Genomic DNA, 16,206 nt, shown 5'->3' with positions numbered 1-16,206 from the left:
AAATCCTAGCATATAATAGTACCTTTACAACTAATCATTATATCCACTGTGCACCGAGTTTAATAATTTAAGAGTCAAAGAAATATCTCATAATATCTAGATGTATAAAAATTTGGTTACTCAGTATAAGATCTGTGGTCCCCAGAGACTTTGCCCAAAAAGTCTTCATCCAATATTCTTGTTTTCATCATTTAACTGAATAGCCTTACTTATCAAATCCCAAGTTACTGCTAATTCAAGTGGATTTGATAGGATACCACTGGTTTTAAGTATTTCAGTGGGTACTATAAGAAAAAGCTCCATGAAACCTATTGCTGTGCAATCTGTGAGGATGTCTTCAAGGACTACTTAGTATAATGTAAAATGTCCTCCCTTTGGGGACACATGAAATACTTTTCTCTCTAGTTCAAGTATCAGGAATGAATAAAGTTCTCCTAAGATATTGGTTTTAAAGTATGGCCACTGAAATAATTTTAAATGATTCCATTTCTTTCAGGCAAGCAGATGAAAGATTGGACTCCAATTAGTGGCCCAACTCTTAACAAACAGCTTTTAATTTTTTTTTTTTGCCTTACAATTCTGCATACTATTTAGAAGCCAACTTAAATCCTCTGTGAATCATGAGGGAGTCATATATAAAAATAACTCAATTAGGATTCAGTATTTTAAAACATTAATAATGATTTAAATACTTAGTAATGCAAATAACCTTATTTATAAATTAAAGATAAAGAGACAGCATATAAGTAGTTTGAAAAAAAAAAAATCAGACCGTTCAAGTCAATTCCTTGCCCCTATGTTTGGCAATAAAAAACATTAGCATTTGTTTATGATTCCAGGTTAATAATTAGAAACTATCATATACAAAGGATGACAGAATCATGATTTTTATGGAATACCTATTTATCTAGGTATTTTGATTTAGACTTTGGGTATAAAACAATTTACTCTGTATTTACAACTCACTGAAATGGAAACAAGATTGAAAAGATCCAGGGCAATGGACTCCTAAAATATACTTAGAGATAAAGATGAAAATAAAAATGTGTGCTTCCACCACCCAAAATAACCTCTTGTTCTGTCTAGGTTGTTGTTGTTGTTTTTGTTGATGTTTAAGAGTTCCTTTCTTGGAGGCTAGGTATCACTAGCATAGAACCCTGTCCCCTTTTTCACTATTCATTTTTATTTTTTAAATTTTTTAATTTTTTTGATGCAGTGTTCCATGATTCATTGTTTGCATAAAACACTGAGTGCTGCTCTTTATTCATCTAAAAAAAAGGTATTTTCCAGTATTACTAGAACTTATTTATAAACATCATTTTATATAGCTACATATAATCTATCAATTAATACACCATAATTTACCATTTGGCCATGCTGACATGTACGTTTTTTTCTAAGTTTTCCCGATCTTATTTTTAAAAATTTTTTTTCCAAGTTTTCACTATTTTATAAATGATACTCTGAAAAAAACGCTTGGCACACAATGCTTTTTTCTGTACTCTGGATTGTTTCTTTAAAAGAGATTTCCAGAACTTCATTACCAGGTCAACGAATATGGATTCGGACACCTTAAGATTCTTAACATATGTTGCTGAGCGGCTCTGCAAAAAGGTTTCATTACTGCCCCAGGCAGGTGCGTGAAGGCCACTTCACTGCCACCAGAAGTAGCTAAGGTCTGACTGTAAGAGACAACAGCTGTAATCAGTGCGCCAAAGGATCCTCATCGCTGCTGAGGGGTCTGTAGTTACTGAGGTCATGAGGGCCCAAATTAAAGTCTGCTGGGTTTTCCTTATTTTTTAAGCTGGACAAAATTACCTGAAGAAAGCTGGTTTCCAGTACTAACCAAATCAAGCAAACAAAAATCACCCAAAAAATGACCAAGTGGGGGCACCTGGGAGGCTCAGTGGGTTAAAGCCTCTGCCTTTGGCTCAGGCCATGATCCCGGGATCCTGGGATCGAGTCCCGCATCGGGCTCTCTGCTCAGCGGGGAGCCTGCTTCCTCCTCTTTCTCTGCCTGACTCTCTGACTGCTTGTGGTCTCTGTCAAATAAATAAATAAAATCTTTTAAAAAAAAAATGACCAAGTGCCGTAGGTGCAGAAATCAGGCGAACATCTCATGATTGCCAAACACGGTAGGTATGAGTCTAACGGTACTACAGAAAGCAGGCATCACTTCCCCGAGTGTCTCCTGAGCCACTACTCTGTGCCAGGCATGGGGCTAGGTGCTGCGGGATATTAGTTCTGACAGAAGAGTTCAGTGTTACCACAGCTACTCATTACCCTGCCTGCTTCCACGGCCCACACTGACATTTTGTATGTCACATGAAGAACATTTCTAGGAAACACACAGTTATCCATGCCAACTACCGAAGCAAATTTCTTTCTTTGCAATCCTATCTGATGTCCGACTTGACTCCCAATACACAAGGAAAACAAATCCCAAGCACACCTTGGTCAGCTCAAACATACAGCAGTATTTGGTTGGGAGGAGGGCCGGGGAGGACATGACGATCAATAATGCTTGCGAATTAAAGAAATGCTTACTATGCTATTTATGCCAGTTTCTGACAGGTCGAACATCACTGTTACGGGTTTCCCATTTTCTCTTTTAGCGTAACGTTCCAGCCAGAATGCGATAAGCTTCTTTTTGTCCAACATGGTTTTATGGTCTTTTACGTGATACTTCACCCTGATCCAGACTTTTAACAGAACACAGGATAAAAATAAGAAAAATATCTGTCATTAGAGTATGATTATACACACAGACCATTCCTTTCCCTTGACATTTTTCTTCATTTACAATTCATTTGCTTGCTCAGAATAAAAACATCTCTTCCTTCTTTTAAATAAGAAATGGTGTGCACGTGGGAACTGAGAGAGGGGTAGAAGGGGAAAAGTCTTCTCCCCCACCCTGGAAAAGAAGCAAACTTCTCTAGTGAGTAAGAGGGAAAAGAAAACACAGGTGAACAAACAATATTTGGTAATAACCTATCAGTACTGTTCACTGTGCGTGACCAGAAAGCAAGCCAGAGGTTCTGAGAAGACCAGAACAACATCCCATGCGGAGAAGCAGCCCGGACAGAGGCACGAGAGTGGCACGAGTCTGGGCGGGCAGAGTGCCACAAAGCGCAGCACAGGGCACCTAGGGCTAAATGTGGCCAGTGCTGAGACAAGAAGCTCAAGAGACAAGGGCTGGGCTGGAAAGAGTCCAAGTCCTACGCTAAGGTGTGCTCTTCCTACTTCAGACATCCCTCGGGGGCAGCAGCACGGACGGGAGAAAGGAAGAGACGAAGAAGGAAACCCAACAGGCTGTGCCCCGGGAAGGCCGTTAGCGTCTGACCTAAGGAAGTGATGACCGAAGCGGGGAAGGGGCTCCACTGAAGCTGTGGCGGGAGAGGAGGTGCGGAAGGGACAGAGGCTGTGGGCCTGAGCTGAGTGGCGTGGAAGGAGGGCCAGCGGTGGATGCGGCCCCGTGGGGCTTTTGTGGGGAAGGTGGCCGGCAATCAGTCCAGTGGGACCGGTCAAGAGGGTAGCGGGGTATATAGATGCACGTCCCCTGGGAACCGTGTGGAGTCATCACTGTCTGTGGGGAGGCAAGGTCCTTGAGATCACCCAAGGGGATCCTATCAGCTGGGAAGCAAGCCAAGAAAGGAAGGAAGCCTGGGAAGCACATGTAAGGGACGGGGAACAAGAGGAAAGATGGAAATGAAGACTGGGAAAGAGAGCCGGTGACAGCGGGAAATGCTGGGAGAACGCTGCTCAAATGGGAATGGAGCACAAGCTGCAGAGCAGGCGGGCAGGCCAGCAAGCGCTCGGGGTACGGATCACACACTCCTGCCCAGTCACAGCCTTGGTACAAACCAAGCTGGATTCTGGACAAAGGGGAGAGAGGAATAACACGGTAGTCATCAGAATCGTAGGGACGGTTGCCTACGATAGCCCTTCTGCTATGACAGATTTCACAAGAAGCTAAGGGGAGAAGACTGGTCGGGGTTAGGGGGTAACGGACAGGACAGGGACAGACTTTGCACTTGAAAAACCCTTAGCAACCGTTGAAAAGATTTTCCATGAGAATATTGTGTTGAATTTTAGTATCACTAAATGACCAAGAAGATAACTGCTCTGAATGACATTATCTCGGCTATGTGATAGGATGCGGCACTTGCCTTCATGGCCTACTTTATCAGAATGCGAACAGTACATACAACTGAGTGTCTGACACTCCATCAACATGGTCCTAATGGTCCCCAATTATGGGAAACTTGATGTGTGGCACATATGAAGAAGGTTCTGCCTATTAATAATTCAGCTGAGATAAATGCATCTCAAAATCTTGAATAGCCAGTACATCAATTAAATATACTTACACAACTTGTTGCCTTCTTTGTCATAACCGTGGAGATAAATACCACCAATTTCCAATAACCATCTGGGAATGGAGGATTCAGTCAGGTCTAAAAAAGGATAAACGTGATGAGTGGTTGTAACTTCGAGGCCTTTTAAAAAGAACACTTACAGTGGAAAGGTGATCTTATATAGTAGGTCTGATATTAAAAAAGATAAGCTCATTCAAATATCTGGAAAGAACCTCTGGCAATAAAAAAATGGTGTTTCTTACTAAGTAAACATATTACATAAAGACATGGATGAAAGAAATGAGAATAAAATCCATTTCCCGTGACACATCAGCTATTATTATGCGGACACATTCCTATGTCTTGGTTGTGTTTCACATAGTGACTTTCAACAAATACTATCACTATTGGACAATTTCAAGATAACGTGCTAGTAAATATTCACATTACAACCTCAGGATTGATTTAAAAATCACTTACGGTTTCTCTAGTAAAGTATTTTTCTACGAAGACTGATATCCAATAGAGTCTAACACATTTTATAATCTTGGGGCAAGTGGAAAATACTTAAAAAAAAAAAAAAAGTTAGATCCTTTAGCAGGAGGAACAAAACAAGGGTCTGCCCAGTCTCTAGTGAGAAGACAGCAAGGCAGCAAATGCCAAGGCTTTTGTTTCATTCACCAGTAGTTCCCCGAGAACTTTCAAAGACTCTACCTTTCTGCACCACCCCTTTACCGTATCTTGGCCATGTGTCACTGGAAACTAGCAATTCCATATAAGGAAAAACTACTGTTGAGCTTTAAAGTTCATTCTCTAGTTCAATGATTTACATTTCTTTGCTTGATTAATAAATGTTTCACCATTTGTTGAAATGATCTATGGTTTTTATATTTTCAATCAAATTATCTCTTAAATACTCCCCTTCTCATGGATTCTTTCTCTAAGTATGAAGACTGGGGAGAGTATCTGCTCTGGATTTATTTGTTGACTTTTTTGTCTTAAGTCTCCAGACTCACTCACTCCAGGGTTTGTAACCCTCAAAGTCAAGAAATCCTTCTTTGTACTTCATCAAAACCAGTAGTTACGCCAGATTCCGCCTGTTAAATATTTAGGAGAGAGATAATGGGTAATCTTTCCTGTCAAGGGTTCTTCATATACTTGAAGACTATTAAAAAAAAAAAAAACACTTCCAAGATTTAAAACTCCAATTTTGGGGGAAAATGTCAATCTAGAATTGGGTCTTGAAATCAGTAAGTTAAGCAGAGGCTGCTGTAGGCATCCTTGGGGATAAGCCTACTTTTTTAGGGACCCTGATTATTTTGTAATGCTCCAGGGGGCACCTATGAGCACAAGGAACTCTGGGGAGAGAGAAAGACATACGGCAACAACTGAAAAACAAAACAAGTAGAGATGATGCAGTCTTGGTATGGCTTAATGGTACTGAACTAAGCATGCACAGATTAGAGACTGCTCTGAGTGAAAGTCTGAATGTAGTTCTGCTCCCTGGTGATCTCATTTCCCTAAGAATGGTATCACTTTGAAGATATTTGTAAGATGGTCCTTTCAAAGGGTTAGTGGGTTTTTATAAAACATTATATTTTGGTACTTATGACGATTACCAAGAATATCTGCAAACACGCTATTTGATAAATGTAAAGCTAACATTTATGCAAGGGACCGTACACTGTCAAGGTTAAATTGAACGTCTTACCATTGACACACATTTCTTTCCTCCACTGAAAACTCTCATCAAGCATCTTCAGGGTTTCATCGACAATATTATGTCTCCAAACTAAGTAACTTTCAACCCAGTTATCATCTTGTTGTAGCCTTTCAACATCACGTGGATCATATTTATCTGGCTTATCTGGGGGGAAAACAGTAATAAACAGCCAGGTCAGATAAATTCTGCAGTGATCAGTAACACCAATGCCGGGAGAGAAAAATTCAGACAAGACAAAGTGAAGCTACAGAAGAGAGTTACTTGAAGGATGCAGTTCAGACGAAAATACAGTGTAAAGGACTGATGGGATTTCTAACTGAGAGGAGAAGTCACCCAAGGATGGCAGGCTTACTTTGAATAAGCCACAGTAAAATTAAAACATAAGACCACAGTAAAATATTTTTTTAAATTTTTATTTGTTTAGGGGCTCCTGGGTGGCTCAGTGGGTTAAACCCTGTCTTCGGCTCAGGTCATGATCTCAGGGTCCTGGGATTGAGCCCTGCATTGGGCTCTCTGCTCAGCAGGGAGCCTGTTTTCCCCATTCTCTCTCTGCCTGCCTCTCTGCCTACTTGTGATCTCTGTCAAATAAATTTAAAAATATTTTAAAAATCTTTTTATTTGTTTATTTGAGAGAGACAGAGCGAGCACGAGCATGAACATGGTGGAGGAGCAGAGGGAGAGGGAGAAGCAGACTTCCCACTGAGCTGGGAGTCCTACCATGTGGGGCTTGACTCTAGGACCAGGAGATCACAACCTGAGCCAAAGGCAGACACTTAACCATGTGAGCCACCACCCAGGCAGGCCAAGACCACAGTAGAATATTTTGTATGACCCTAACTAAAACTATAAACCAACATCTAGGAAGAATTGTGTTGCCTCAACTGGAAATCCTTACCTTGGTCCACAAAAAAAATGAAGTTTTATATGTAAAGAAAAAAGCTGTACTTAAGACATCTGTTTGGCAAAATCGTCTTAATTAAAAAAAAAAAAAAGATTTATTTAATTATTTTAGGAGCAAGGAGCAGGGAGAGTCTTAAGCAGACTCTGCACTGAGCGCAGAGCCTGACCTGGGGCTCAATCTCATGACCTTGAACCAAAACCAAGAGTTGGAGGCTCAACTGAATGTGCCACCCAGGTGCCCCTGGCAAGGTCATTTTAAAAAAATGAAATATGAGCTTCTGTACAGCAAAGGAAATAGTCAACAAAACAAAGAGGCAACCCACGGAATGGGAGAAGATATTTGCAAATGACAGTACAGACAAAACGTTGATATCCAGGATGTATAAAGAACTTCTCTAACTCAACACGTACCAAACAGATAATCATATCAAAAAATGGGCAGAAGACATGAACAGACACTTCTCCAATGAAGACATACAAATGGCTATCAGACACATGAAAAAATGTTCATCATCACTAGCCCTCAGGGAGATTCAAATTAAAACCACATTGAGATACCACCTTACACCAGTTAGAATGGCCAAAATTAGCAAGTCAGAAAACAACGTGTGTTGGAGAGGATGTGGAGAAAGGGGAACCCTCTTACACTATTGGTGGGAATACAAGTTGGTGCAGCCAATTTGGAAAACGGTGTGGAGATTCCTCAAGAAATTAAAAATAGAGCTTCCCTATGACCCTGCCATTGCACTACTGGGTATTTACCCCAAAGATACAGATGTAGTGAAAAGAAGGGCCATCTGTACCCCAATGTTCATAGCAGCAATGGCCACAGTCGCCAAACTATGGAAAGAACCAAGATGCCCTTCAACAGACGAATGGATAAGGAAGATGTGGTCCATATACACTATGGAGTATTATGCCTCCATCAGAAAGGACGAATACTGTAGCAACATGGACGGGACTGGAAGAGATTATGCTGAGTGAAATAAGTCAAGCAGAGAGAGTCAATTATCATATGGTTTCAGTTATTTGCGGAGCATAACAAATAACACGAAGGACATGGGGAGATGGAGAGGAGAAGGGAGTTGGGGGAAATTGGAAGGGGAGGTGAACCATGAAAGACTATGGACTCTGAAAAACAACCTGAGGGTTTTGAAGGGGCAGGGGGTGGGAGGTTGGGGAAGCCAGGCGGTGGGTATTATGGAGGGCACGTATTGCATGGAGCACTGGGTGTGGTGCAAAAATAATGAATTCTGTTACGCTGAAAGGAAATTAAAAAGAAAAAAGAAAAGAAAAGAAAAGAAAAGAAAATGAAATACAAAATGGAAAACTGACCATGTGTGTAGCAGTTAATATTTCCCATAACTTATTGGAATAACTGTTTTCGAGAGTAATTTCTTATCTGCTTACACATAAGCTATGGTACTTGATACTCTTCTTTCCACATGTTGCTTTATTTTTCTGTAAGTGATCTTGGTTTTGTCACAAGCACCCCTGCACATCCAAATTCTACCATTATGTAAGACTTATTTCAAATGCTTCCTCTTCCACAAAAATTCCCCTCAGCCCAGAAGGAATTCCTTCCCTCCTGTGACCAGCTACAGGACATAAACTAAGCCTTTCTTAAGGCACTTCACGTGTCTTCCCTTCAATCAGAGTGCCCGAACTTCCCATGTAGGGACAATGTGTAACAGCACAGCCTACATACAATGTAGGATTCCTTCAATGCAGGTTATACTAGTGCCAGTGAAAAGGCTTGCAGGATCACTGAATCTAATCCTTCTCTATTTTCATTTTCTCAGTTAATGCTACCCTCCCAGGGGCCCAAGTGGGAACTTTAGAAAATTCCCTGGCTCCTTTCTCTCTCTCTTTTTTTTTTGCATCTTGTTAGATGCCAAGTTTTATAGATTTTATCTCCTATTTGCTCTGCCTTATTTCAAGCCATCAGAGATAACAGCCAACAAGGCAGGAAAATAGAAACTGCAAAGATACCTCATTGAGCCTCAATTTCCTTATCTTTAAACTGCTTTAGATAATCACAGGGCTGTGTGAAGATCAGATGAAAATGTATATATGGAAGATATATATGAAAGTACTTGGAAGTTTAAAGCATCATCAAATAAAAGATTAAACCATGAATCGTGCATCTGGTATTGTGTTACCTTGGATATCTGGGCTCTAATTTCTAATCTATATGATGACTGATTCTATAGCAGGTAAACCCTGGAAAATGTTTTTTGGCTCTGTTCCTCAAAAGTACATATGCAAAGTACAAATTTTCTTTAATTTCTAAACAGGAGTTGGATAGGAACGAGCGGACACTGTTTCCCATCAGGAGGCCCCTGAGAGCACCTGAGCCCCGGGAAAGCACCTCCAGTCCGGCCACTCTCCGCTCCGCCGATACAGCGCTGTCCTTGGGACTTACAGGCTAGACTCCCTCATTTTCAAGAACATTTCTGCCAAATGCCAAAGTCTGAATAAGCGCAGTTTGCTGGCTACGAAGAACGTGACTAATTCAGTTGGCGATTCAAGCACACAGAAGTATTTCATGTGTACGGCCCGATTCTGTCACACAGAACATTCAAAGGACATGTAATAAAGGGTCAAGGTTTAAAAAAATTTACTGCTTCATCAGGGGCTTTCTAAAATAAAACAGGCTTCTTTTTTTGTTGTTTTAAACTGAGAGTGGCCACAGTGAAGACTACTATGACCACTGGCCTTGATTTGGGCTGATGAGCTGGCAGCTTTGCCCATCCTGGTTTCTGATCAGCTCAAACATCAGCATTATTTAAAAAAAAAAAGGCAAATGGCTTCTTAGCATTATTATAAAAATAGTTTTGACCTCACAGGCTCCTGCAGAATCCTGGGCAACCCCCAGGGTCCAAAGACGAAACTCAGAACAACTTACCTAGAACAAGGTATGGCAAGTGGTAAAAAATAAATATTAGCCATAGTAAGACGAACAAACCATGACTGTTGTTACTATCATTATAACCACTGCTGGTATTACCGCTAGGGATACCATAAAAGAGACAGTGCCTGTACTATGACATGTAAAGCGAACTGCTTTTGGATAGCTTTTAAGGATGCAAGTCTTTGAAATTAGAAATCTCCATTTGTATCAAAATGACTACTTACTGTTATTGTCAGGACCTGTGCTTATATATGAAATGCCTGTTCAACATTTACCCCTCTACACAGAGACAGGGAAAGAGAGAGCGGGAAAAAGAGGAGAGGATTGGAGAGGAGTGTGTATGGTGGTGGGGAGGGAGGGAGGCAGGAAGAAGTCAGGACAGAGAGGAGGGCTGAAGGGGGGAGAGGAGGGGCAGAGGGGAGGAGAGAGGGGAGAAAGGGACAGAGACAGAGACAGAGACAGAGAGAGTCAACTGAACATTCCAGGAAAGGAAAGCTTGGCCAACGAAAACACAATTTGCTGCTTTCAAGCACGGCCCCCAGGCAACCCTCAAAAGTGTGAGGTGGTTTTCAGAAAACCGGTCCTCTGGTAAATGCAGATATCATAGGAATAAACTAAAGAGGTACACGCGAAAGGTAACCAGAGCTTTCAAACACACATTTGTGCACGTACACTTCTGCCCTTCCCACCTACTCAAGAAATCACTTTGAAAGACTTTACCTCTCCAATAATTAAAGCGTAAAAACAAGGACGGGATCAGGTATTTATGTGCCTACATTCTCTTTATAAATTTTTTTTTTAATTTTTAAGATTATTTATTTATTTATTTATTTGAGAGAGAGACAGTGAGAGAGATCATGAGTGAAGAGAAGGTCAGAGAGAGAAGCAGACTCCCCGTGGAGCTGGGAGCCCGATGTGGGACTCGATCCCAGGACTCCAAGATCATGACCTCAGCCGAAGGCAGTCGTCCAACCAACTGAGTCACCCAGGCGTCCCTGTGCCTACATTCTCTTAATACCTTATCCTCACTACTTTTGTCTTGCGGAAAACCAGTGAAAACCTCATCGCAAACCAACATTAATCTCAAGTAATGGCTTTTTTTTTAAAGATTTTATTTATTTTTAAAAATTTTTTATTTCTTTTCAGCGTAACAGTATTCATTGTTTTTGTACCACACCCAGTGCTCCGTGCAATCCATGCCCTCCCTAATACCCACCACCTGGTTCCCCCAACCTCCCACGCCCCGCCCCTTCAAGACCCTCAGGTTGTTTTTCAGAGTCCACAGTCTCTCACGGTTCACCTCCCCTTTCAATTTCCCTCAACTCCCTTCTCCTCTCCATCTCCCCTTGTCCTCCATGCTATTTGTTATGCTCCACAATCAAGTAATGGCTTTTTAAGCCTGAACTTTGCAGCTCTCCCAGAGCTCAACGCTCATTTTGGCCACTCCTTTGTAAGAAACCTTAATGGTTCACTTATGGTTCACTGTGTCTTTCCATTATTTATTTCTTATATGAATTTTGCTGTGTAGATAGGTCCTATACTTATACAGTGGATCACCACCAAACAAGTTTAGAATTTGACAGAGAAAGAACTAAAGATAAATGGCAATGGAGGTTGAGCTCTCAGAAAGACAGTACTACATGTTTCAGGGTAAAGATGACTTCTCTTTCTCAGCTTCTCATCTCTTTTGTGTGTATGCGCGTGCGCACGCATGCACACAAACACACACACCCTCACTCGCACTCCTTCATACTGTCTCTCACATATACACTCCAAAAAATTTTTAAGTTTTGCAGGATAAATACAGTTTTTATTTGTAAAATGGTGAATTTTACTATTAACTTTTTCTTCCCTATATTTGTCGGCTGGTGAAATTACCGACAGGTCAGAACTGTATTTTAAAGGTAATGAATATGAAAAAACGTCTAGCCAAATTCAGGATATGGGGCAGAGTGATGGAATCAGAAGACCTATGCTACTATCTATAGGGACTGAGCAAGTCACTCTAGGCCTGATTCTCTTCTCTGTAAAATGAAGATAAGGTCTGCCTACCCGTAGCCTTATGAAGATCAAGAACATTCTGAAAATTTTAAATACTATATAAATGAATTTTCATTAACATAAGGTAGAATGCTATCCATGAATGTAAGATTAAATTCTAATTGACCTACTAATCCATTGAGAAAATCTTAGAAGTATACTGTAGTTATAAATGTGCCTAAATAAAATTCAGATCAAGTTTGGAAAAAATACAGAAGTATTCTGATAATGAAAACTAGAGAACAGTTCCTAACTAGACAATGTAGTGATGTTCAAAAGCAGCAAATATACAACTGTCAAACATTATAGTAATTTAAAACCTCCTAAACCCTCTTATTTCTCCAGGACTTTGAGCACTGATCCACTTCAAGTCCTGGCAGGGCCCTGGAAGAGCATCTGTACCGGCTGGACCATTTCTATCGGCTGGACCGTATTACTGTCAGGAGTGATCAGGCTGAAATAAGGAAACATTCCCTTAAGGACATCCTTAAGGGAATGGTAGTAGGCCACAACCTACCCTAAACCTCCACTGTCCTGTGAAGTCATCTGGTGAAAAAGTAAGAGGTAGGTGCTCTTTTGAGATGGGATGAAGCCACTAGGCTACAGCAGTGATTCTCGAACTTGAGCACCTGTTAAAATCACCAGGAGGGCTTGTTTAAAAGGGGATTACACAACCCCACTTCCAGAGTGCTTAATTCATGGATGGGAACCAAAAATCTGCATTTGTGACAAGCTCCTACAGGATGTTGATGGGTGCTGGTCCAGGGATCATACTTAGAGATCCACCGGTCTATTACAGGTGTTGAAAAACTTTCCGCAAGGGGCCAGATGGTAAATATCTAAATATCTTAGACTTTGAAGGCAAAGATGGCTGCCGTTGTTGAGTCTTCTTTTTTTTAAGTCATCCTTTAAAAATACAAAAACCATTCTTAGTACAAGGGCTGTACAAGAAGAAAACTTTGCTGACCTATGATTTGTTTAGAGAAGGGAGGTGCTTTCTATCTTAGATGATATGTATCTCCATTTACTTATACAGGTCTTCTTTCAATGTTCTTTAGGAACACAACTGTCTTGATAAAAGAAAAAAAATGTTGTAAATTTCTTCTATTAGATTGAAGCAGTTTAGAGATTGTGTTGCTATATGAGCCAATAATAACACGAGTGACTAACCTTATACCTCTTATTTTCCTTGCCATATTGGTAACTAGGTTATTTTATATACTGTGGGAGGCTGCAATAAGGCTTGAGACGAGGACCAAACCAGGCCCTGACTTGTGCCTCCTTTAAAGTCCGAATAACCTAACAAAAGGTTTAGGACGGGAAAAGTTGAGTAGCACTGAGAAAGGGTCTGTGCTATGTGTTGTGCGCTCGCCTACGTGACTTCCCACATGCTTGTTAAATGAGAACAATTCGGTTGGGGTCAAAAGTTCATTGCTGGTCCTTGCTGCCCTAGTACAGCCCATAAATTACTTTCAGGTTTGCTGTATCAATACAGAACAATTGTACTGGCATCAGCTGTTTGGCATCACAGGTCTGCTTATAGTTAAATGTGAAACTTATTATGGGAACTTGTGGTTGTTTAACTAGACACAGGTGTATTGCTTCTCCTATCACTATATATACAGCCTTAATGCTTTGAATAAACTTAGCACTGTTGGACATCCTCCTCAGTGCTCCTCCTGCCCCCATCTCTTTGCTTCTCGAGTTCTTTCCTTCATCCTCTTACCCTCACGTTCCTGGTCGATTTGTCGCACCAGCTGCGACAATATACTGTAGAATTTTAGAAATGATAGTGGAGATCACTGTCTTTCCCTTGACTTTATGGGAGTTATTTTGAAGTTTCAGTTAGACATACCATTTGTTGTAAGTTTTTAGAAGATCTACTTAGAGCAAAGAAAGATTTCCTTGTTTGCGCCAAGTTTTGTTTGCTTTGCACAACGTTGAATTATAGCCAGTGTGGTTTCCTCATTGAAATAAAAGCTTTTCCTCATTTAATTTTGTTAATGCATATATATTTCTATTTGCTCAATTAAGTATAGAAAAAAGAAAGAGAAAACAAATATGGTTAGCTAAAGAGAAAAGAGAAGGGGCAGAAGAGGCACATGAGATGAAAGACTTCTCAGTGTTTACTTTTTGTATGTGGCTTTGATTGTTGAATCAGACCTATTCAGAAATGTCATTGAGAAGCATGTTATCAAGGTAGTAAGCTCCTCTGCTACATTTTCTGATTATCATTTTTGTGTCCTGGGACTAGCCAACTGCCTGGGCCTTATTTGTGTGCACGTCTTTCTGCAACAGGGCCAGTGGTAGGGACCTATGGCTGCCGACTCAGCCTCTTTAATGGTTACTGATCCAAGTAGGCTTTTTACTTCTCATTGAGACAATGTGAGATGATTTTTCTCTTCTCCATTAAGTTTTCCACTTAATCTAAGCTTTATAACTTACTGTGATAAAGCTGGTGATTGTATTCTTTTATGATTTTTATAATCTCTACCACATCTTTAATTATGTCTGCTTTTTTGCTCCTTGTGTCTTTGCGTTTTTCCTTTGCACTTAATCAGTCATCCTAGGCTTGTCTGTTTCACTAGTTCTTTCAAAAAACCAGTTTATGTTTATTACATTGAGTAGCTTCTTTCCTATGAATACCCGCTCCTATTTGTTTCCTTCTACTTTCTCTGTATTTACTTATGTTCATTTTGCAGCTCCTTGAATTCAATCTCTAGCTGATTTTAATTTGGGCCTTGTTTTCTAATCAACGAATGTAAAACCACAGATATTCTGTTGCTCAGCTTTAACGAGTAATTTCCATTGTGATATCCTCTTTAACCCAATTGTTATTTAGCAGAGCTAAGAATTACACACAATACAAGGAAGTTGTTAACCTGTGGCTTATTCAGAGGTGTGTTATTTTAGTTTCCTAACATTTGATTTAAGTACCTGGTAGACTTGTTTTTGTTTTTGTTTTTTGGTGCCAAAACTCGGGATTGTGACTTTAATATGGTTGCTTAATGGTGTGAAAACATGTTTGTATGATGTAGCTGCTCTGGAATTTCTGAGACTTCTTTTATGGCTTAATAATGTGGTGAAAGTTTGCAAAAGCTCCAAGAGCACAAATATATTTTCTAAAGTATATATATATTCCCAATTTTTTGAGAAGGGACTATACATTCATATATATATATACACACACACATATATATCTTTGATCAACTCTGTTCATTGTGTTAGAATCTAAAATCTTGGGAAGCCTGGTTGGTTCAGTCGTAGAGCAGGAGACTCTTGATCTCAGGGTCCTGAGTCTGAGCCCTATGTTGGGGGTAGAGTTTACTTAACAAAATTTTAAGGATCTCTTGCCTGCTTGCTCTATCTATTTCTGAAAGAGGTCTGTTAAAATCCTCAACATGTTTGTGTACTTCTGGAATTTCTCTCATAATTTTGGGAGCTTTTGCTTTATATATGTGAAGGCTATACTGTGAGATACTTATGTTCTTAGTTCTAAATGTTATACCTTTTCAGAGTTCCATTAATCAACAGAATTCCTTTTTTTTTTTTTTAAAGATTTTTTATTTATTTGAGAGAGCGACAGTGAAAGAGAGCATGAGCGAGGAGGTCAGAGAGCGAAGCAGACTCCCCATGGAGCTGGGAGCCGGATGTGGGAATCGATCCTGGGACTCCGGGATCATGACCTGAGCCAAAGCCAGTTGTCCAACCAACTGAGCCACCCAGGCGTCCCGGAGAATTCCTTTTTAAATGTACTGTTTTTCGCTCTAAATATTTTGTCTAACAAAAGTGCAGCCAAGATATTTATCACTTTTGGTTAGCACACTTTGTTTTGTACACTTTTTTCCATCTCTTTATTTTCAACCTTTCTACATTAGTGTCTTGTAGGTAGAATGCAATTAAGATTTTAAAAAATCTGTTCTGTTAATAAGTATTAAATTTGTCCATATTTATGGTAAACTCAATCCCAGGATTCTGGGATTATGACGTCAGCTGAAGGCACATACTTAACTGACTGAGCCCCCTAAGTGCTCCCATCTGTTTTGTTTCTTAAATTCCATATATGAGCGAAATCATATGATATTTATCTTTGACTTATTTCACTCAGCATAATACACTCTAGTTTCATCCACATTGTAGTAAATGGCAAGATTTCATTCTTTTTGATGGCGGAGTAATATTCCATTGTATTTAAATAACACTTCACTAAATACAAGCTGATATCCTAACAAGTGACAGTATACTAGTGACAGACTCTTTAAAGTTGCATA

The 16,206-nt window shown here is 40.1% G+C and overlaps 1 protein-coding gene across 2 annotated transcripts in view; it reads right to left on the bottom strand.

The window, feature by feature from the left end:
* Positions 1 to 16,206, bottom strand: part of MOSPD2 (motile sperm domain containing 2) — a 61,757-nt gene that overhangs the window by 35,044 nt on the left and 10,507 nt on the right. For both annotated transcript variants that reach the window (XM_013059605.2, XM_004758875.3), the window contains exons 3-5: positions 6,070 to 6,225; positions 4,371 to 4,457; positions 2,548 to 2,702 (exon numbers count right to left, since the gene is read on the bottom strand). In XM_013059605.2, coding sequence (XP_012915059.1) covers positions 2,548 to 2,702; positions 4,371 to 4,457; positions 6,070 to 6,225 — 398 coding nt within the window. The remainder of the gene's footprint in view (positions 1 to 2,547; positions 2,703 to 4,370; positions 4,458 to 6,069; positions 6,226 to 16,206) is intronic.

This window comes from Mustela putorius, unplaced genomic scaffold (genome assembly GCF_011764305.1).
Source record: "Mustela putorius furo isolate JIRA1106 unplaced genomic scaffold, ASM1176430v1.1 tig00003836_pilon_pilon_pilon, whole genome shotgun sequence".
Taxonomy (NCBI): domain Eukaryota; kingdom Metazoa; phylum Chordata; class Mammalia; order Carnivora; family Mustelidae; genus Mustela; species Mustela putorius.
Note: the sequence above shows the minus strand (reverse complement) of the source record. Positions and strands in the feature narration are given on the sequence as shown.